The sequence below is a fragment of the Corvus moneduloides genome, chromosome 18, assembly GCF_009650955.1.
Source record: "Corvus moneduloides isolate bCorMon1 chromosome 18, bCorMon1.pri, whole genome shotgun sequence".
Taxonomy (NCBI): Eukaryota; Metazoa; Chordata; class Aves; order Passeriformes; family Corvidae; genus Corvus; species Corvus moneduloides.
The window spans coordinates 13,166,966-13,190,487 of NC_045493.1; the positions used below are offsets into that span (position 1 = coordinate 13,166,966).

General features: G+C 45.0%; 1 protein-coding gene across 2 annotated transcripts in view; it reads left to right on the forward strand.

Annotated features, from left to right (window-relative positions):
* TMEM132B (transmembrane protein 132B) overlaps positions 1-23,522 on the forward strand; it is a 221,604-nt gene that overhangs the window by 188,691 nt on the left and 9,391 nt on the right. For both annotated transcript variants that reach the window (XM_032127941.1, XM_032127942.1), the window contains exon 6: positions 17,985-18,190. In XM_032127941.1, coding sequence (XP_031983832.1) covers positions 17,985-18,190 — 206 coding nt within the window. The remainder of the gene's footprint in view (positions 1-17,984; positions 18,191-23,522) is intronic.

Below are 23,522 nucleotides of genomic sequence, written 5' to 3' on the forward strand. Positions count from 1 at the left end.
TTGCACTGGCAGCAGCCTAACCTTTGTGTTCCCCTGCTCCGTGGGTCACAGTGGATTTTGAAGGCAGCTTGGGTATTTATTTTTGTGGTTTAACTCACCCACACCTGTGTTTTAGTAAAGTGTTCTGAGATGCATCCCTTTGAGATACGGAATTGGAGTTGGAGATGTCAGAGGAGGCTGACACGGCACCATCATTTTGAAGTACAGTTAATTTATTTGGCAGAAGAAGCACCTACTGTTGACAGTAACCAGCTCCCTTTCTCTGCTGTGGGCAAAGGCAGGCTTTTTCTTGCTAGATTTTTAATTATTTATATTTTCGCATTCCCATTATACAGCACTGGAATTCAGAGTGAAAACTAGTTTGGTGTTCTTCATAGGATCAGGAACAGGAGGAGAAGTAACACATACCTTGGCAGATCTGTGCCTTTGTACATCAGGATTGGGGTGTGTGTGGGATTCTGAGGGGAATGGGGAAAACCCAGCCTTAAAGCAAGTAGTTAATGCTGGATTATTGAATCAGACAACTCATTAAATAAGGGTGGAAGAACAAAGTGAAGTTATAAATGAATTTCTTTTTCCATTTGCCTGAAGTGTGGCAGTGTCGCGCTGGGGTGTGGTTTTTCTCTTCTTAGGAGTAATTACACACTCCAGTGAGAGGCTCCCTCAGCTTCAGTGGGAGCAGGGGCTTCAGTGGTTAACTAAATATCAGGATTTAGCATTTTGTTTGCTGTTGTCAATTATTAAAGTCTGACTTATACTCATGGCACTGTACCAAGATTTATTCCCACATTTAAGACTTCTCGAATTGCTAGAGTTGTTTTTGTGAGTCGAGCCAGGCTATTGGAGAATGGTCCAGGTATATCGTTAAAAATATCAAAAGTGTTAAGCAGGGATTAAGCTTTAAAACTTGCATCTGTTCAACAAGAAGTTAAGGGGCAGATTTGGAACTCTGTGATGCTTGGCTGGGGAATTAAGCAGCTTTCCACCGAATTCACTATGAAAATGAGTCACTTTTTGTTAATATTAAGTTGTTGAATTTTACTCCTTTGATGAATTTCTCCTGAGGAAAAGCACTGGAAGTGCTCCATGATTCTAGAACAAATAGGCATCGTGCTTGTGTTCTATTGAAGCAGTCAGCTCCCAGCCTGGGCTCTGGCAGTGCCATCTCCTGGAGCCCGGGCCCTGGAAAACAAACAGCAGCCTCAGTCGCCTTGGTTTTTCCAGACAGCTGATCAGCACTTTTATTTTACATTTGGTACAACTCTGTTCACAACTGAATGGCAAAAACTTGATTTCATTTAAAAATGTGGTAGTTTAGATTCAAAAGCAAATATATGGAACAAAACCAGAGTCTGTCAGCAAAAGGTGAGGTGCTAAAATGTTGGTACATGCAAGGCCATAGGTACGGGTATGGAGTCTCCTGGGCTGGAAGTTGCAACCTCCCTCAGACATAAGCCTGGCCCAAAATCCATTGTGGGCCAGAGGGGAATAATGAGCAGAGAGACCTGAACTGGTGCAAGTGTCAGGAAGGGGCTGTAAAATGAACATTTCCCTTCTTGGCAGAGGTTTGGGCGTTTATTTGCATGGACTGTTTGCGGAGTGCCCGCAGCGTGCTCAGCCCTGCGTGGCAGTGCTGTGCACACAGTGCCCACCCTGCAGCTCTCCCAGCTGCACAGGAGCTCCACGGGGCTGGCTGCAGTACAGACACGAGGGAGGAAATCCTTTCTTGAGTTACTTGTGCAAACACCCAGCGCAGCTCAGCAGCGCGGGCGGAGCAGCAGCTCTCAGGGCACGGAGATGGAGGTGGCCCAGCAGGACTGCCAGCAAGGGGAGCCCTTTGTTTGAGAGGCATTGCCACAAAAGAGAAGTTCCTAGCAGGAAATGCTAGCTCCTATTCATATAGTTTATTTATGTGTTCTTTCCCAATTGCTGCTCCTGAGATTACTGTTAGGATTTAATTTGCAGTCCCCCTCTGGTGGCTCTCAGGTTTTCTTCTGAAAACGTAAGAGGAAATCCTTAAGACACACAGTTCTTCCTTAAAGGATTGCTTACAATCAGCATTATGCACTGCAGAGCCAAATTAATGTATGCCCTTCCTTATTGTTTTGCTTCTTAATTCATTTCTTTCCATAAAGGCTCAGCAAGCACCAATTTTCCAAGAGAGTTTTTAATTGCCTGAGCTCAGCATGATTACTGTCTCGCAATCTAGTTGCCATTTGATGCAATCAGTATTTCAGAATACAATAATCTTTTTTTCCCCCAAAATCTGACTGTTGCATGGCCAGCTGATAACACTTGGCTGCAAAGAAACACGAAATACTTGCAGTGCTGTGGGAGAGAATATAACCTGTGATTACGAGGTCTTCCCCAGCCAAGTGCATGGAGGTGATGTGAAACGCTTTTGTAAGATGGGGCACAAAGAAATTTATTATTCCAATGCTAAGAGCACAGGCTGGGGAGGCAGAGAGGGAAGGAAGGGGAAGATGGGAACGCGGCGTGCTGAAGTGTTTCTTACTGCTGGAATGTTTGCTTTGAAAGGGCCTTTCAAGAGTTCTGGAGTTGCCAGGGGAGATTTTCTCTCCACAGCTTTTATTGCCACCCCACAAATAAAAGATTTCAATACACCCATACTGGAAAACTGCAGACTTAAATAGTTCCTGCCACACAGAAGCTGGAGACTTTTAGATTTCCCCAACCTGCCGTGAGTTTAGCATGAGAGATTATCAGAGTGAAATGAGAAAATCCTTCCTTGGAGCGAATGCTTCATTGCTGTGTTTTTAAGCACATTTTGTGCACTATAAATGCCAAGTAAATGATTTCAAAATTGCTAAGTGAAGATGAGGATCTGAGTACAAAAAGCAGGGGCAAAGGGACACTGAAGCAAGGGAAGTGTAGAAGGGAAACAGCAGCTGCAAAAACGGGGCTGTATCCTTGGAGCAGAGTTGTGTCTCCTCCTTACAGCCCACCCTGCAGCACCCCCAGAGTCACCCTGCTCCTGCAGAGCACCAGCGGTGCCTTTTGGTCTCTTTCTGAAAGGTGACACTGGGAGGAACCCAGAGGAGCACAGCTGGATCCTGATTGCACATAACCCTGGGGAGATGGGGAGGGTCCAGCCAGACCCTGAGACACCGGGAGGCTTCTCCCGTGTGCTGTTCCTGAGCAAAGGGAAAGCCCAGGGTGTGTGGCTGTTCCCCAGCTCTGGCTGGGGACACCACGCCACTGGAATTGTTTAAGTTGCAGCTTGCTTGTGCTTTGCAGTGCTGTTGGTGAGTTTGAAGCCTCACAGACAGCCATTTGCTAAGACCTTCTGTTCCTCACTAACTTGACAGTGGGGCTTGTTTAATCGCCTTCTGTTATTATTGATATTTTCATCTTGTGTAACCAATTCTGCTGAGGAAAAATATATTATTGCCAACTTTGATCCCCTTAACTCTTGTAAGAAGATGCCTCCAGCTTTGGCCCATTTGAGGAATGCACAGATGGTTTTGTACAGGAGTGTGGCTCCTTGGGGAAGGCTGCTGACCTTGTGTGAGTAAGGGCTCCTCTTCAGTGAGACTGAAGAGATCCTGGAGGGGGCTGCTGCTGCCTTTCAAACAATTATTTTTCTGTCTGTCACTGGGACTTCAGGAGAGCTGCAGCAAGCTCAGGGAAAAGCCTGGGGTACCTGAAAATGAAGGTGATTCTAAATAAAGAAGGCTGGGATGAGACAGGCAAGAAGAGAAATAAGGAAAAGAAACATAAAGTATCCTGAAAAGCAAGAACTCTACTGGAGCAGCTCATCCCTTCCTAACTCCCTAACTCAGAACGCTGGTGCAACCTTTCCTAAGCCCTTGGCTGTAGCTGCAGGCACCGTGCATGTGCTGCTCTCCAAGGAGCAGGAGATGCCTTTGAGTACAATCTGTCACAACCAGGGTGGCTGTTTGACCTCGTAAGAAATGGATCCTTTGCACAAAATCCTTTCCATGGCTTCTCGAGGCTCTTGGAAGCTCCTTTCAGGTACTGCCAGGTGTGTGAGATGCACCCTCAAAGTGCCAGTGTGTTTTCCAGCCAGCAGCTCCTGAGGAGCACGGGAGCACAGAATGAGCTTTGGTTATTCTGCTCTGAGTAAAATATTGTCTGCATAATCCCCCTGAACCTGAGCATGTAGCCAGAGATGAGGTGCACCATGGATGGGCATTGGAAGGCAGAATCCATCTGCATGAGAATGGCCCCAAATGCTGAATCAATAAGTGCAGATGCCCTGCACTGAACACAAGCTGACTGAGGACTGGTGACCTTCACCAGCTGCAGGGGCTGCACTGTTGGGCAACAGTGAAGGCAGCAAAGTGGTGAAAAACAAACATCTCCCTGCCACAAAAAAGAGTTCTCTCTCAAGTGAAATCAATAGGGCTGCATCTCTGACTTGCATAAAACATGAGCCTTTAATAGAGTTATTCCTGAGAACATGAGCTGATAGCTCTGGTCACCACAAACTGACTTCAGAGCTGCCTGCTGCAGGGGGTGTCGTGCCATAAAGATGAGACTATTGGCAGGCAGAGAGAATTTCCTTAAAACTCCTGAGCTCTCCTTGAAGTCCTGGGAAGAATATGACATTATCTCAGAATAAGGTGAATGGACAGCAAAAGATGTATGGGTTTTGGCAGCAATCGTGATTAAATTCCCAAACAAAACTTCACCAAACCCTCCTTTTCCACAGAAGTGGGAGATCAAGGCAAGAAACTATTTGAAGATTTAAGGATGAAATAGGAAGTGAAGCTGCAGAGGAGGAGATGACAGCTGTCCTACCACAGCCTCCAAAGTGCACCTGCAGCACAAACATTGGGGAAAAAAATCCATGTGATGTCAGCTGAGAAGCCACTATTAAGAAAAACTTAAAAGAAGCGAGGGAGCATGAGTTCCTGAAAGAAAATAAAGGCAAAATCTATTCAGCCTTCAGTGCTGATTGCACAGAGTATAAAAGCGCAGTGCAGCACCTGCTACCCTGCAGTGGGGATGCCTGGGATGCAAATGTTGCACAGGACTTGTGTTCTGCTGGGGCAGAAATGTGACAGTCCCAGCACTGGTTTGCACTGTCTCGGTTCGGTTTGGAGGGATGGGGGAGGAAGTGTCTCCAGAGAACAGCAGTGAAAAATTGTGCATTAATTAAGAAATCGAATCTGTTCCTCACATTAATTCGTTCTTTTGTAGCTCTAGCAAGTCAGAGATGAAAGTAAGAGAGGGGCCTAGGATTTCATGGGAAAGTAATTTCTGTATCTGTGCATGGAATATTCACATCTGGATTGCACCTCTGTGGTTGTTCTCTGATCATGTCCCTCTGAGCAAAGCCTCTTGGGCCTGCCAATGTGACAAAAATTTGTATAAAATCTCTGCTACTTTAACCAGTTTGGGTGGCACCCACAGCAAAGAATTCACCTTGGGCTAATGGACCCAAGCCTGCAGTACCTGGAAAATTGTAACCCATTTTTACCCAGATCCAAGCTGACCAATGTCCAGCTCATTCAGGTACCTTTGCTGGTGCTCTCAGCCTGCTCTGTGTTCTGCTTTCCTGGCTGCTTTGTTTTCATTTTGCTTTCTCTGCCTCTTCTTCTAGGCATTTCTAACATAGGCTTTTCCTATGTGTTTTCCTGGGGATTGTAAATGACATCATTTCCTTTCCAGACACAATCTCTTTGCGTGGCACCTGTAGGTTTTTCTAGTTAGGAAAGAGAACTCATAATTTCTAGTAAAAGAGCCAGATTCATCCACTTTTGGTGATTCCAAGGACATATTTTTATGTCGCACATAGCTTTTACATAAACTTCTCTTGTGATGAAGCAAAGAGAAGGTAGAAACCTTTTCCCACTGTTCCCACGTTTTTCTGTTCTTTCACTGTGGCATGTTTTTCTGTATCCACACAGCCCTGAGGGAAGATGTTGAAAAACAAATGAAAAGAGAAAACCCTTAAAGTACAACAGAAGACTTACGGCAGCACTCTGCAGTTTGTCACTTCCCTTCCATGCATGAGTGGGAATGGTTGTTTTTTGCCCAGATTCGAGGGGGAAACTGAAGAACTTTACAGATCTGTCTTGGCATTTAGACAGGGTTCATACAAGTCCATGACTGAGGCTGGGGATGGCAGATAGACTGACAGATAGGGAGGCCAACTCATTTGTAGCTGGATTTGAACAGGGTGTTATTTGATGAGAGAGAAGCCCAGTCCACCCGTGTTATGCAGGCTTTGGATTAAAAATGACCCAGTGAAGAGGACAGTGGAGGAGTCAGGTAGCTCTGCACTGATTTTTCTGATAATTCAATCACTGCCTTTAAGGGAAAGTCAATAGCAAAGTATTTATTTCAATAAGTCATGGTTTCTGAAGAGCTCTGTGAAAAAAGGCAAATTTTGTGTCATCCAGAATGTGGCATTTTGACATTTTTCTCACAGTGATTCGTGGTTTTTAAAAATTCTCCTCGAAAGAGGAAAATTGTGTGGTGTCTTTTGTTTTCTGCAGACCCTCATAGCCCTGAGGTCTGCAACCTCCAGCAGAATCATTTTGCTGTGATTTTGGGAGTTCTGGACCTGCCACCTCTGTGCTGCCAGTGCAGGACCACCTGCCCAGAGGCCACACATGTCCCTCTGAGCCACCCATGGTGTGTCCTCAGGGCTCCTCTTCTGCTTGAGGGGTTTGATAGGCTGTGTTCCCTTCTTGGGAAAAAGAAGGATTGTGCCAGTTAATTCTTTTGTAAAATACACTGGGATGACTTGCAGAGAACCTCCAGAGAAACGTAAGCACCGCTCGGTGACTCGTGGCGGGTGCGTGGGGTTGGATCCGTGGGTTTGGGCAGCAGTGTGCAGGGACAGCTGTGGTACTTGGCAAGGCCATTTCCCCAACACTGTCCCCTGCCCGTGGTGCAAGGCACCTAAAGGTCAGCAGCTGCAGCCTGTCACTGCAGGAGGAAGTAAAGGTGGGGGGTGGGAGGAGGTGTCAGTGTCCCCTCACTCCTGCAGGCCTTCGCGACGGAGGCACACACAGCATCGGTGCACGGCGGTGACAGAACATTCCCTTCTCCAGTGCAGCTTATTCGCTGCTGTCAGTGCAGCAGCCAAACATTTGTATTACAATTGCAGCAGGCATTTGTAATTATGCCTGTATAATTACATTTATAATTATAAATATATGTAATTATAAATAATTGTTTGTAATTATTAAAATATTCTGCTCCGCAGAGGCCGGGATGTGCTTCTTTGACCCTTGTTGGAGTTTGGATTTACTGACACAATGAAAGTGAGAGAACAGAGAGAGCAGAGCAGAGGTCACCCTGAGCTTTGTCCTCAAATGGGGCTGTTCCTGCAGGATTTGTTCTGTTCCACTCTCTGCTCCTTCCAGCCTCAAAGGGACGTTTCACTCCTCTCCTGCTCCAGGTGCAGAACACAAAGGCAGCTGCTGGCGTGAGCAGATCAGATTTTCCATATTTTTGATACATGGGGACTTTTTCTTTCCAGTGCTCTCGTCCAAAGGAGCTCCCTGTGTTTCCCTGAGTACCCAGGAATATTCTCTGTGGTGCTGTCCTTGGAGCACAGCTCGGGGCAGGCACTGAGGATGTGGCCTGGCACAGGCCAGTGGGAAACTCCCAGAGCCCTTTTCTGAGCAGGGAGCCTCTCCTAAAGCTGATCTTCTGTGCCATCGTGCATTAGATGAACAAGACAGTCCAGTATAGTCCAGTCTCATAGGACCAGAGAAGAAAAGTAATTTCTTAGGTAAAGACTCTTGACATTCTCTCCAAATAGTTCTATTGAAGCACTTGGCTGAATGAATGCAGTTTAAGGGCTGCTTTTGTTGTGTCTCTGAATGTCCCATTTTTCCTTTTTTAATTAATGAATTATTTGTTGCTCAGAGACTAAAAACTAACTGGGAACACTTATGAATGTCGATGCAGCACTGTCTAGGCGTAGGACCAGAGTTTTCTCTACAAACCAGAAGTGTGCTGCTGTGTATTTAAGAGCTTTATGGGGATTTTTTCTGCTTTTCTGTTGATCCTTTGGGGTAACGATGGTGTATCCTTGTGTTACTGGGACAAGATTAAGGGCTAGATTAGTGTGGCAAATATTCATGACTTAAGACATTCCTCTTAATACTGTTAAGCTCCCAAGCTTTACAGCTTGTCTGTCTGGTCGTGGGGGCTTTGCAGTGTTGTTGTTGTTGCCATCTATTCCCGTGGCATCCCTAGGGAAGGGATGCACTGTCCCAGGGTGGGAGGAACAGCGCATGGGGCTCCTTTTCCTTGAGGATTAATCCAGGAGCAGCACAGGGGCTCGATGGACACTGGCCCTGCTGTAGCAGCCTCCTCTTTGCTCCACATGCAGCTGGGGGATGCTGAGTGGCCGCTGTCCTGCACCAGGGCTCTGCACCCTCGGTGGCCTTGAGCTTTCTGCACTCCGTGTTGTCACACCTGTGGAATATTTGCATTCCCCAGGAAGGCTGAGAAGCCAGCAGGCACAGAAGGGTGGGTTGGCTTCAGCAGGTACAGCGGATCTGCTGGGTTTGCTCAAGTACGCAGTCTGTAGAAACCTCTGTTTCTACAGTGGAAAAATTGAAGGATACGCAATACATGAAATCGAATGAATATGCATGTAATTGTTTCTTTTTCTTTAATTTCATGGAGCCTTAGGTCTTAAATTTCAGTCACAGGGATTAGAGCCATGAATCATGAACACTAAGTTTACTTAGTGCTCAGAAAATTACTTTTAAAGCACATTATTTTATAAAGAACGTTACATCTGATGCTGCCTGAATATTTTCCCCTCTTGCTTTTCTCACCTACATGCAAATTATTCTGTCAGTTTATAGCCCCATTTGTGAGAGCAACTCAAGTGGGGGGAAAAACCCACCTTAGCTTATAGCCCAAACATATGTGTTATTTTCACCTAATTAACAGCTTTTACAGAGCAGGTTCAGTGTTTGCAATTAGATGGGTGCAAGAAAGAGCTGGTACCATCTGCTGGGGTTTCACCAGATAAACAGCTCCTAAGCCCTTCTGGGATAGCAGCTGATGAATATGAAGAATGTGGATGTTTACATAAACTAACAAGTGCTGGTAATGCCTAATCTGTAGAAGTGGAAGGATCAAATATTTAAGCAATTCCACCTCAGAGGAGCCTGTGCTTGGAATTTGTGCTGGCGAGAGATCCCTTATCTCAGGGCAGAGAATGAAGATGTCTGTCTGGAGATAAGCAGGCCTGGCTGGGAAGGATGCTGGCCCAGGAGAGGCACTGCATCATGGTGACAAGGCAAGCAGGAGCCTGGCTGACTTGCATACGAGATTACTCTAAAGAAACAGAAACTCGTGGAGCGAGAATGGGACTGACATGATTTCGATCACAAGTGGATAAGAAAGAAAGGAGATCCTGCTCTAAGCTCTGCTCCATGTGTTCTCATTATCAACAAAAGTAGTGACTGAATGGGAAAAAAAAAGCATTCCTGAAGCTTTCCCCAAACACAAACTGTGCCGAGATTGAAATGAGCTTGAAGCACACAAATTAAGTTTCATGTGCACCTGCTCTGCTGCATCCTGGCAGTGGAACTGCTGCTCTATCAAGGGATAATTGCAGTTTGTCCAAACAACTTGAAGTATGACATACCAAAGAACTTGAGCCTCCAAAAGCACACTGCCTACAAGTCTTTGTTCCAAGCTTGTGTCACAGTTGGCTGTCACTGCGTTACAATAGACAGTGAAGTCCTCACAGCCTTGAAAACTCCTGGTTTGGGGCCAGTAAAGCAGTAGAAAGTCTCTCACTTCAACAAGGGTTGGATCAAGTTTCCAAAGGCTGTATCCCCTCCCAGTTCCATCCCATTTCTCTTTCACACATCAAAGCCAAGTCCCATCTTGTTCCCAACCCACTGCAGAATGCCTGAGCTCAGACCCACAGCAGCACAGCCACCACTGTCATTTAGTTATTGGCATCAAGCAGCATTCCTTCTCCTGCAGGGGAGGTGACATTCCTGGGGGACCAACCACTGCCTGTTCCAGGTGCCGTGAGCAAAGGCATTCTCTTATCCTCCAAAGACACCAGCATCTTAACGTGGCCATGGATTTAACCCAATGAAGATGATCTCTCTTTCTCAGTCTGCACAGCGTGATGATAAATCAGTGGGCAGAGCAGAAACAGTAACTTTTAATTCCAACAGAATTCCTCAACTTGTTTTTTTTTTTTTGTAGAAAAAGTGCAATTAAAAGCTCAGCTGATGGGTAAAGGACCTCATTATGTGAAGCAGAGAACATTTTGGCAGCCCCCATGTACTGCTTTAGCTGCCCCCTACTTGTTTTCAGTATTTCCTCTCCATAATCAATGAGGAGGAAACACTGGAGCATCTGCCCTCGCTCCGCTGCTGTGGGTGCTCAGTGATTGTTGCTGAGCTGGAATTCAGCAGCAGGCTGGAGTCTGAGCACACACCCATCTTCCCTGGCCCTCCCCTCTCAACCCGTGCCCCCACCAAACTTCTCCTCTGCAGCAGGAACGCCCCTGCACGATGCCAGGCAGGGAACGGGAGCAGCTGCTCTGCACCTGGGACTGGAATCCTGGCACATCTCATGTGTTGTTTAATAATTTTGCACAGATCAACAGTTTTTGAATAGCACACACTTCATTCTGTTCAGCAGGTTTTTAAACTCTATCGCGCATTCATGGATCACTGCACCTTCTCTAAGCCTCAGCAATTGTCTGCATTGTTAAACCAAAATGTTAATGCCTGCCATGCTGTCCTTCCCTCTAGTTCAGTGCGTCTCAGTGGGGGTTAAATGCTTAAACTGCTCTAAAACTTTAACACCCATTCACATCATCACCAGCTACACCTGGGCTCATCTCCCTCCTCCCTCAGTTTCCTGCTTCTTTTCCTCAGCTGTGTGAAACAGTGACCCATGGAGAAAAGGAGCTGTGGCTTCTTCACCACAACGCCGAGGTGTCGGTGACCCTGTGCTGCTCAGACGGTCCCGCAGTGTCCACATGGAGCTCTGTGTAACTGCTGCTCCCCCTCCACAAACCCATTGCTCAGACCACCGTGGTTTTCTGGTCTCTTGAACACACAGCACTTCAGTAAATTATCTGGTTTTCCAGATCTGTGCTTTCCTGGATGAAGGATTTTCCTTTCAATCTTGCTTCTAACTCCTCATCGTTACAGTGAGGCCTGAGTGTAAATCCCAGATTGGATTTTGTACCCCTGCCAGAAGTGCTCTTCAGGACAGGCCCTGTCTGGCACACACAGTTACGGTGTTGTTACTGTCTGTATCTGTGATGTTCCTGCAGCTCACTGCAGCCATGGGGGTTATTTTGGGGGCTTTAGACTGGGTCTGTGTTGGGCTGTGTGCTCCCCCTAACTCCTGTCAGGGCAAGCAGTTGCCAGGCTGTGCTTCTGTCTCTAATGAGAGACACTCAGAGTCCAGATAATGGGTTTTGAGTCTCCTGCTTTAGTCCTTTACAACAATAAAGCTAGGAAGAAAGACCATTACAAAATGAGGATTTCAAAATGGCCTGGACTTCCCAATGGGTTTGATTGTGTAGTTTTGGAAGTGCCTGCTAACCAGGGAAACTCTGGCCTCTGATGCTGGATCATCCTCCACTTGATTTGTTTGGATTCACTTCAGCAGTTTTAAGATCAAGCCTTTGGGTAATTAAAAAAAGAGCAGATGTATCTGAAATAATCAACCCAAACACAGCCCTCTTCCTGTGACAGATGATGTGGCCAGCCAGTTTTTACAGGATACCATAGTGCTGACGGGGCTGAACAAACTCCCCTGCCTCCATCCAAATTTCTTGTTTCAGTGTGAAGTATGTGATTTAATTCTTGGTAGATGTTGCAATTAAAGACCACTTAGGATGAAGAGCATTGGAACTGCTTCAGGCTCACCTTGACATATCTCATTTTCTGCCTTTTCTCCAGTGAAAGCTGGTGGTAGAGAGGGGGAAATCAGGCTAATCCTGTTTGTAAGTGTAGCTGTTGGACTGCACTGAGTCGGGCAGTTTGTATCCTGTTTCTGTGTAATGTTATTATTCAATGATAAGATGAAAAACAAACACAGATCGAACACATGGGATGGGGAATACTCGACTTAAACTCTTGCTATTGTTTCTAAGTAGGAAACAAACCTTAGAATATATCTCAGGGGATTCCTAAAGCCAACACTTCTATCTGAAACTACAGCAGCTATTCCAGAGAACAGTACTTGGAGAACTGATTTGCCAATAAAAACAAATTAACGGGAAAAGGATGTTTCAAAAATGACACTTCCAAGACTATTCTGCACATGTGGAAGATTAAAAGGGAATAAAACCTCTTGTTTTATTAGTTTAAATTCCAGCATCTTGTCATTTGCTATCCTTTACTCTATATATTCTTAATCTACCATTTGCCTCAAATTGCTTGCAGACAATATCTGCAGACCCCAGTGCACAAGATGAGCTGGGGCAGGGGGAGGAAGAACTATTGTGAGAATTGTCTGCATGGAAAAATCTGTGCTTGTGGAAGAGGCTGAAATAGATCCTTGTGAGGCCTGGCAGGCCACATCCAGGGCTTTGATCCTCACAGTTTGCGAGGGGCACTGGACCCAGGACTCGGTGTGAGGGGCATGGGGCATGGGCAGAGGTGCCAGGGCAAGGGCAATGCCTCCTCAGCACACGGTGCCCCTCACCTGGCTGGATCCTGGTGGGCTCTGGGAGCCCCACACGCTCTGAGCCACCCGTGCAGGTGGGACAGGAGCCCCAGGGCTCAGCCCAAGGAGCCCCAGCAGGTGACAACAGCACAGGGTGGGACAGTGCACTGGCACTGCCACACACACCCAAAAGGGGACAATATGTTTGTCATCTGTGGGCAGAACTGTAATTCAAACGTGGCCAATTAGCTTTAACTTTAAAAGGGTAACAAAATCTAATGAAAAACTCTGATTGTATCACTCGACACAGGAGTATGGGCAAATCCTGTGCACTGGCTAATTGTCATGTCGTGACATAACACGAGCTGCAGCCAAAACAAGAAGCCTGGCAGTTCCTAGACTGACTGCTGCCAGGCATCATTCTGAATTTAAATAAACCCAGCATTTCTTATGAGGCACATTCTTCTGCCCCTTGCTGGTTTAGGAGAGACTGCAGCAATATCTTCAGGTGCAGAAGGGGCAGGAGCAGGGAAGGCATGGGGGTACCAGCGGTTTGATAGAGGGAGAAATAAAAGGGTGGGAAGAATGATGTTTATTTTTGTCTTCAACTATTACTCAAACACTAAGACTCAGGCTGAGAAAGTGATTTCAGAGACTGTGCTTCTAAAGCAAATGTAGCAAAAATAAAAATAAAATAGAAAATTATCCAAACCAGAAAAAAATATGATCCAGCCATGCTACAGCCTTATGAAAAGATGCAAGAGGCAAAAGATAAACTCAGTGAAAGGGTTTGAAGGAGCAAGCAAGTAGCTCAGCAAGTCCTTCCTAATGTGGTAACAACAATGTCAGGAACAATGCCACAGAAAAGGTGGAAAAGGCAGCATTCAGGAAATACCACAAAATTACAGCTGTGAGATTATTATGAGAAGGAGCCATTCACTCTCAGCACTGGTCTCCATAATCTTGTCACAATTGTTCTCTTTATAGCCTCAGCCACTAATGACCCTTTGCATCCCCACACTTTGGCTGCAGAGCATCGCTGTGCTCTGCTCCTCCTGCCCTGCCCTGAACATCGCAGCTTCCAGGCCAGTCACTCCTGCCCCTGTTTCCACAGAGCCCTGCTGGGTGGGCAGGTGTGCAGAGGATGCAGGTGGCTGCAGCCAGACCCGCTCTGGGCTCTGCCTCCTGGGCTGGGCATCAGAAATGGCTCTGTCAGGCAGGCACTGGAATGAGACAAGTCAGGGTTACAGCACTGAGGGCTGCACGCCCATCCCATTAAACTCAGGTATTTTTAAAGACAAGTAGATCTTGACTCCAAGCAAAAAACTCCTCTTGTAAATCCAGTGTTTCTGAAGTGCTGGTGAATGCTCTTGTGGCAGCAAGTGTAACAAGGACCTCTTTTCAAGGGTGAATTTGAGCTTCAAATTTAAATCACTCAGGGACCTGACTGGGTAACCAAATGTCTGTGTCTTTCAGCTCAAAAGATGCTGTGTTAGACCAAATTTTGATACACATCGTGTATGCCTCAGTTTTCTTTAAATGGGTTGTGAAATACCGCCATCCCTTTGGGGTTTGTGTGTCAAAAATCCACAGAAGAAAAGTGCCACAAGACAGCTTTGCACTGTGCTTGGTCTCACACTTACATCCGCTTAGTCACTGGTGCTTTGCACTGCATTAACCAGAATTCCTTCCTTTGGGAAGGAGTTTTTCCTTTATAATTCATTATCCATGTCCATACACAGCGTATGTAAATATCAGTGAGAAGTGTTTGGCTGAAGGTGAAAAAAGATGAACTTGGAGATGAGGTGGAGGCTGGGAATGCCCTGAAGAGCTGCTGGCAGGAGATGGATGCCCCTGTGGCCGGGTCTCTGCTGAAGCATCTTGCTCTCTCCCCCCCCACAAAAGTGTGGAGAAAAATGGTTGTGCCAAGCAGGGTTTCAGCCTGACCAAAAACTCCCGAACAGTAAACAGCCACAAGGGATGTGACTGTCTTCTGTCTCATGAGGTCTTCTTACAAGCTGACTTGCAGGTCAAGGGTGAGGTATGAGCTTGGGAACTGACCCTGCATGCAAAGATGAGCCACAAGCAGCACTGGTTGTTTTCCTGTCAGTTCATATTCCCTCTGTTTTACCTGCTCACCCAAAGGGTGCATAAACCTTTGTGATCTGAACATCAAATGGTTTCCCAGTTACTCCTCCTGAACTGCTATCTACTTCTGTTCTGGATTAGCCTAAAATGAGGAGGCTGTGACAGACTCTACAGGGCAAATTGTGCTTTTTTACAATTACTGGTGGGGATTGGAGCCAACCACCTGCTTCAAAGCCCAGAGAGGTTAATTGCAGCTCTCTTTCTCTTGACCTGCATATGGGAGCACATCGTGGCTGGCCCGCTCCCCTGCAAACTGTCTCAAACAGCACTTTCTGGTGCTGTCAGGCAGCTGACAATGGATGGTGACAGACTGCTTTAAACAGCCTGGCTCCGTGCATTTTAGATGAGAGGGTGGCATTCTAAGCTTTTGCTGATTCTTCTCACTGTGTAGTGTTTGCAAGAGAGATTTAAGAGTCTTTTCCCTCTTTGTTCCCTCAGAAGCAGCAGCTCAAAAGAATTCTGTGTTAAGTCACCTGCTAAGGCAGCTCTGCCCATGGCAAACCCATGGACGCTCTGCTGGGAACAGGCAGGCCCTCCCCACACCCCAGCAGCCCTTGGACAAGCTGCCCTTCCAGCAGCATCACCAGCCAGCTCTGACAGTCAGAGTGTGGCTGGAAAAGCATGGAGGGGACTAAAAGGGGAGAAAGAGCAGGGGCACATTGCTGCAGGCCACTGGCCAGAAAGGACAGCTGGCACTGAGTCCCCAAGGCTCAGCGGGTGTTTCATTCCCTCTTCAGAGCAGTGTCCCATGGTGCTGGCATGGAATCACAGCTCCCATGATGGAATCAGTTCTTTGTCCTGGGTCTGTAGCGGGTCCCAAGTGAAACAGGAGTGCTGGACATTTTCTATCCATGCACAGGTTTCTCATTTCCTTCCGATGAGCCAAATCTACTTTCTAGTACCAAGTGTAGTAAGGTTAGTGAAGGAAACGGCAGTAATTAAATATGTGTGAGTGAAATAGAGGCTTCCTCATGTGAGCTTTAGTCTGTCCTACTTTATCATGGGATTCAGCTGGATTTCCCTTTGCATTATCTGGTATGCTTGTACCTAATAGAGTAAACCCAAATTCCAGCTAGAGAACTGAAACGACAATGGCTCTCTTCAAGTTTTCTTATCCAGGTTGGATTATTTTCTGGAAGATACACTTCAGTGAATCCTGGGCTCTAAACAATACACAAGACCACCAGGTGAACTATAGCATAGTTATATATCCTGCTTTGTACTTACCTTTTGGTCAGTATATAAATGACTGGATGTCTCTGTCTAGACATAAAATCTGTGAAATTTGTAAGCCTAGACTGATATTTTTATAGCTACAATTAATGTCCGTCTTTCAGTTCCCTAATTTAGCACCTTTCTTGCCTGCTGACAGGAACATTTGATGCAGCAAGAAGAGAGTCTGAAAAACTAGCTGCTGTCTTGTCAGATATTAGCTATTCCCCTGATCCGGCCTTGATGTTTATCCCTCCCTCTTTGAGTTTCCTTAATTATTTCTGTCTTGTCTTAATTCTCACATAACTCCCTAGATGTAAGCTTTATGGTTTAGAATCTCAACTGCTCATTCAATTAATGGGCTTGCTTAATGTGCTTAAACTTTCCAGAGACACTTGTAACATATTATGAGGGAGGGGAAAAAAGATTCCAAGTATGCACCATCTCATTTGTGGTACTCCTGAGCCTCAAGTCCATTTTAAGGTCTTTATCAGATTATCTAGATTTAATATTTTTATATTCTTGTGCTCATTAGGCATTTACGTGGAGGAGTATTCTCTGCAGAAGAGTGACTCAGTTTCCTTTGCCCCACCCCTCACCACCTGCCTTAGCCCCTCTGTAAATCAGCAATTGTAGTTTCCGTAGACTGAGAAGGATCTGAGAAGCTGACCTGAAAATGGCAAATGTGGAAGGACAGATCTTTTACTTCGTATCTGAATAGTGTGTATTTTTTGAGCAAAACAAAGCATCTGCCAGAGATTTTCTCTAATTTTTCTTGGCTCAGTAACCCCTAATCCCTGTTAATATCTGAAAAGATTTGAGGTAAGTTTGCAGAGGGAAAACAACCTGTGTTTCAGCAGTTCCAGGAAATCAGAACTTAAACACGGGCTTAGCCAGGATCCCTCTGGATCTGGGTCCCAGCGCCTTGTACAGCGTGACACAGACCAGTCCTGACAGGAGAACAAAGTGCATTTCAAGAACACAACCACATGCCATGAGCTGTGGGTTTAAAAGATTAAAACCACACTACATGGGCTCTGTGGGAAACGATCACCTCTCTCTCTTCGAAGCAGAATGCAAACCTGTATGTAGATAAATTGTAACTAGCTCAAATACGTGTACACATGCAGGTACTCAGGTGTGTAATCCATGTTACACATGAATGTTACACATGAACAGTACACATGAATGTTACACATGACTGTGTGTTTGTGGATATAATCTAAAAGTATGCACACACGTATTTATAAATATATCAGAGATATATTTATATATCGTATAAATATATAAACATAAAAATATGACAGAGAAGGAGTCCTGTCTTCCAGAATGAAGATTAAATTAGTTGCTACGTCGTGGTTTTATATAAGTAAGATCTGTGCTCAGGACCTTGATCTCGTGCCAGAAGATCCCTGAACCCAAGAGGGCAGATGAGTTGCAGTACACAGCCCACATGCTCATTTTAGCTGTGATTTCATGGGATGCCACAAAGCAACTATGAATACATTTTGTTAAAACAATTACTGAGAAGTTCTAAAAAATAATGCTTCTGCTGCACTTCTGCTCATGAGCCATAAGGGGATATTTGTCTTTCAGCATTACAGTGCTCAAGGAAAAGGGAAAGGATTCTGGTTTATGGTTCTGAGTCAGTCTTTTTCTTACTAACATATGGCCCCATTTTTCCCTGGTTCTTTAAGCAAGTTGTAAACATAAACGTTGATGCACATGGAGTTTGATTCATGAAGAGTTTAATTTGCCTAGTATAAAAGATTCACACAGGTTATATAACATCATTAAATTATTTTTGTAGTTTGAGTAGTATCCTTTGAGGAAAGCAGAACTCTTTCCCTGGGGTCCATTTATCACTGTTTGCTTCTAATTAGAAAACTGGAAATGCAATATGCATGACTTACATTTTCAGTGTTGTCTTAGGACTGATGTATCATCCTTGTTCTTCCTCAGGAACTTTTATTCATTTCCTAATTTTTTATAATTTTTTTAAGGTTTCTGACAGCTGTGACTCCATCTTCGTTAATGGCAAGGAAATGAAAAGCAAAGTGGATACTATTGTTAACTTCACTTATCAGCATTTTACCACCCAGTTAGAAGTGACGGTCTGGGTTCCCAGGCTCCCGCTGCAGATTGAGATCTCTGACACAGAGCTCAGCCAGATCAAAGGCTGGAGGATTCCTGTCACCTCCAACAAAAGGTATGTTCACAGCATTGCCTCACTCCAGACACGTGGCCAGGGCCTCTGCTTTTAGAACACAGCCATTTTTAGAACATTCCTCAGAATCTAAATTCTCCTGTTTGCCATCAGCTTTACAGCCTGCCTCAGCCTTTGTTAAAACATCCAACAATCGCTGCATTTTGTCCTGATCTGTACAGTTTAAAAGTCAGTGGCTTTGCCCGGAGCATTAATCAATTCCACACAATCTCAGGAAGTTGTATCACACATTCCGATGTGCAAAGCTGAGGAGAAGGACCTGGACCTGTCTGGTTGGTGTAACACAGCTCTGTGTGTGTGAGAGACACTGAGCACTGCCAGCCCTCAGCTCCTGTCTGCTGTGACAGATGACAGGGCCAAGGAAGGGTTCAGGTCCATGTCACTGCCACGGCGCTGGAGTAGGTCACCAGTCAAGGTCTCTTCCAACCCAAACCTTCTGTGATTCCATGAATTCGGGTGGTTTTTCAGTCTGTGCACATGCACTGAACAGCACACCTGGCTGCAGCATTACTTAGCAGCTCTGAATTAAGTAAGAACTTGCACTCCTACTGAAGGCCATGTTCCACCAGGAAAAAAGGAGGGGGAAGGGAGTGGGGATTTTGAGCTCTGATCCCGTCATTCCCTGCTGGAAATGCCCATTCTGTAATAACCACCATTTGCACAATTTGCAAGATAAGAACTTCCAGGAACGCTGCTGTGTTGGTGGATTTCAGGCGAAGTTGAAAAATATTAGCGGGGAAAAGGCATGACAGCAGCTCAGATTTATAACCCAGTGAAAAAGCCTTGCTGGCAGCTGGAAGTGGAGTGCTGAACACTGTGGCAGTTCCAGCTAAAGCTCTCCAGTGCCCAGGAGAACATCTCAGCTACTGAAGAGCCTAAGGAGCCCAGAGAGACAACAGTGGAGGAGAATTACCCAGCACTTTATGAGGGCATAAACCTAAGGGCAATGGGACACAGTTTGCAGGATACTCAGATAATGAGCTCCAGAGAAGGGGAATGACTGACTGCTTGATTATGTGGATATTTTTTTGGCTATGACAGAAGAGGTGATGAGAATCTGGCGCAAGAGCAATCGGTGTGTTTGCTTCAGTGACAGAGGCAGCGTTGCTGTTCGTGGCAGGAAGAGCTGTGCTAGGTGAGGAATGAAAGGATTTAAGCTGACTGCTTACATCCTCACTGAACTTCCCTTCTTCTGCCTGTCTGTCCCACCCCTGAGGCACAGATCCTGCTAAAAGCAGCAGGGATTTTGCTGAGCAAACGGCTGCAGGATTAGGCTGGTGTTTATTGCAGGAGCAAACTTTGCAGTGACTGAGACATTCAGCCGTGCTTAGCAGTCGTGGGCATCCTCAAGTTAAACCCATTAGAGGCAGTGCTGGAAATTTACCCCCGGTGTCTCCTGATTTATTTGGCCAGCTGAAATAAAGAGAATGGTCTGAGAGTCTGCTCTGCTTGCAAGCTGGCAGGCTTTACAGAGTTTTGGTGCAAAGCATTTGCTGCTGCTTGGATTGTGCCAGGACTGCTGGCATTTTCCATGGAGGAGGGGCAGAAAGTGTGGATGCTGTGCCATCCCCCTGGTAGCTCCGTGCCCATGAGAACAGGAAAGATTTCAACAGGAAATAAATGATCTCTTGTTTTATTGACCATTCATGAGGATTTTTTAACTTTGCAGGGCTATTCTAAACCAATAGTTCAGAGATAGCATTAGTTGTGCTCACTCTGACATTTACTTTGTACATAAGGTTTTTACATTTCCTTTATTTTTAGATTTGGATGATTTTTACCTGAGATTTAGTGGCTTTTCATTTTGGTTCTTTTTTATTATTATGACTTTTCTCTTTACTTTTTAATCTGCTTGTACCTCCATCTCCTATGTGTTTCCCCAAATCCTAAACATGGGAGAGTTTTTATGAGTTTTTGAGTGATAAACTGAAGCACTCAAGACATTTGGACTGCAGTCAGGAGATGTAGGTTTGAAAGAGAGCGAGCAGAGTGCTATTATCTTTGCAAAAACCCCAAATCCAAGCATTTCCCAGCAGCTGTGAAGCCACAGCATTGTGTTGTTTCAACTTCACCTTCATGTAAGAGCCAGAATTGGCAATTTGCATGAGGCTTTTGATATCTGCCCTTGAAGGAAACTCAAGGATTCTTTCCAAAGTCCCTGACAACAGCCTTAGGCAGCCTTAAACTTAGGTTCAGTCAGACATAGCCCAAAATCAGCTGAAACTGTCACTGCTCAGGTCATGGCAGGATTGCAGTGTGGCTTCTTCATAGCTCACCTCACCACAAGCAAAACAATTTTCCACTTTCCTCCCATCCTCTTGGGCTGGTGCCCTCACACCACTCCTTGTCTTCTCAGCAGGAACTAAACATTGCTATAAAGTTATTCATCACCATACAGCAGGTAAAATTTTGGAGCATTTTTATGGGGATTGTGCAGAGACACTTCAGCAACCTCCAAACTTTCTTTCAGCTCCTCTGGCTGCCCCAGGGCCTTATTCCCACACCCACAGTGTGGCTGTGCTGGTTCAGTTGTCTGAGGGGCTGAGCCAGATGGCAAAATAGAACTGGGTTTACAATAATCTTTTAAATGGTTTTATTAGTGCTGTTAACAAAAGAAACGTTTGTGAAACCAGTGCATCAGCATGGCTGTTCTTCCTCTGAATATAGCTGCTCTTTCAGACCTGAAAAAGAATTTATATGCCCCAAATCACATCTGTTCCTTCCAGTGATGGTTGTTGATCCAATAAAATGCCTTGCTTCTCCCTATAAACCCTGCCATGCTTGTAATTGTAAAATACATGTGATTACAGACGTGTTTGCTTATCTGACTTCTTGAACAATTTCCACAAAGCAATGGAAAACCCAGGGTCTTTACAAAACCTTTACAATGCCCTAAATGCACAGTTTGAACCGTGTTGGTTTTTAGCTGGTCTGAAGAGCTGCAAGAGCAGGAACCTGTTAGAGAACAGAAAGGAAAAGACAGGCTGGTTTTATGCCAGAAACTGGAAAAAAACCCAATTCATCTCCCCTGTGTAAGAGCAGCAATACAATTTACCAGATCAGCCTGAAAATGTATGGCAAATCTTTAATGTTATCAAGAGGAGAACTTGATCTCTGGTGAGCGCTGCTGCAGATAGGAAGAGCCCCCTGGCAGGTGAAATTCAGCTCCACGATCGTCTCCTGCCTGAGGCAGGGAACGCGGTGCCTGCGCCAGCACGGGCTGCACAAACCCACAGCCTCAGCAAACAATAGGTGTATATTTAAATTAAAGTCAAATATTAGAGTGTAGAAGAGGTCCAGGCAGACACTGCTAGTCTAACAAGAACATTTATTTCTATTCCTTGTGCATCTGCAAAATAATTACCTTCTTCTTGAGGTTCCTGCACCAGCTCTGTGCACACATATTTACATGGGATGAGTGGCTTCAGCTTGCATTAATAGGAATTGCATGGCTAAAATCTCAGAGAACAAGCTGGAAATTTAATTTCAGTAAATATTTGCAGCTGGGATAGGACATTGTTTTCAGGAGGCTCCCAACACCACCAGCAGGGGCTTCACTTCAGGCCCAGAGCTTTGACCAGCTTTGCTCTGGTCCTGTCCAATTCTGGAGACAAAAGCAGGAAAGTTGGCCTGAGTTAAAAGCAGGACAAAATAAACTGCTTTAGTTAAACCCTGTGTGAGTGCTGCCCCTCAGAAGTAAAGCTGCACTTTAGGGCAAATTAAGTGACACTGGATTCAAACCATTCCATTTGTGGGTAACAGCATCTGCACGAAGCCTGAACATGCTGTAAATTTGCTCCTTTAGTTAATTGACTTTAATGTCCTATGGAGATAAGGCCTGGGAGATTTTTATTAATAGGTAGGCTGTATTTTCAAGATCTGAAAGAGTACCCAATTACATTTCTTCTTGAACTATGAGTGGAGTTATGTGCAGCTTCTTTCTGTAGCTTCCACTAAATCAACTTCTAGTGGTTTGTAATTTGTATCTGAAAGAGATTTTTTTTTTTTCAATTAGGGCGTTGCAAATGTTTTTTAAATATACAACTCTTTGTAATGAGTATTTCAAATTCAAACCCAGCAAAACTGATTTCTTTAGGGTGTTTTTTTAAACAGAAAATTAGCATCTGGCCCAAGAACTGATGCCTGGTTTGAGAGGGGTGCAAATTAAAAGAGACACACTTCAACTGCTCAGAGACAATGTCTGTAATGTCGAGCTGACAGATCACTGATTAGATCAGTGCTCGCAGGCACCCTTGGAACAGGGCTGCTGGTTTAACTCAGCTCTCTGGCAAAGCCTTTCTCTCTGTGAAATGTAAATTAAATGTAATTCTGGCAACCTTGGCTCGCTCCAGAAAAGCAAAAACCTTCCAAGCAAGTTTGCCAAGCAGCAAGAAATAGGGTAAGAAGGATTCGGAGAGATTTTCAGAGATGACCAAGGGAGAAAAGCACAATATGCAGCAACAGCTTATATTCACCAGGACTGGTCTTACACAGAAAATGAGCTCCCTGCTTAATGAAGGATTTTAAGCTTACTGAAAACACTGTAATGAGGAGTTTAAAGGGAACTGTGCAATTCACTGGATCTCAAACATTTTGTTGCACGCACGGAGACAAAACACTGACTTACTGCCTAAATCTTGGTTTTGTGGCTTTAGAGTGGAAAATTATATCCTTTGTTCAAAAAAAGAGAAAGAACCTGAGCTGGTACTTGGTAAAGCAGACTTGCAAAGTTTGTGCTGAAAATTCAGACACCTCCCTGTCCTCTGCACTGACATAAGAACGTGCCTTGCTCATTCTGTGGTTTGGAGATGCTTTTCTGATGCTCTCCATTTGTTTGCCATAGAAAACATATTCCTGAGGAAAAGTATATAAACATCTCTAAATGTTTTTGTGCTGAAATTGAGCCTTTGCATTTGTTTGTTAAAGATACCCCGAGGAAAGGGTTAGACTTGAATCATCTTTTTTTTTGTGGTAAATGCTGGCTGCCCACACAGTCCTGGAGATAAGGGCTGGAGTGCTCCCTCTGTTCCTCTGTGCAACAATTCTTCCCTTTGGTCATTCTTTCCACAGGTCATATTTATGAGCTGGGGCTGAAAAATGATTCCCTCCAGTTGTTTTGAATAGATTTGCTCTTGGACAATCCAGTGGTGTAAAGTTTTAAACAGTGAAAGTAGAAATAAACAAGCACATAAATAAATATAACAGCAACTCATTGGATCTGAATAAAACATTGAATCACAGAATGGTTTGAGCTGAAAGAGACCTTAAATATCATCTTGTTCCAACCCCTGCCCTGGGCAGGGACAAACAGCAG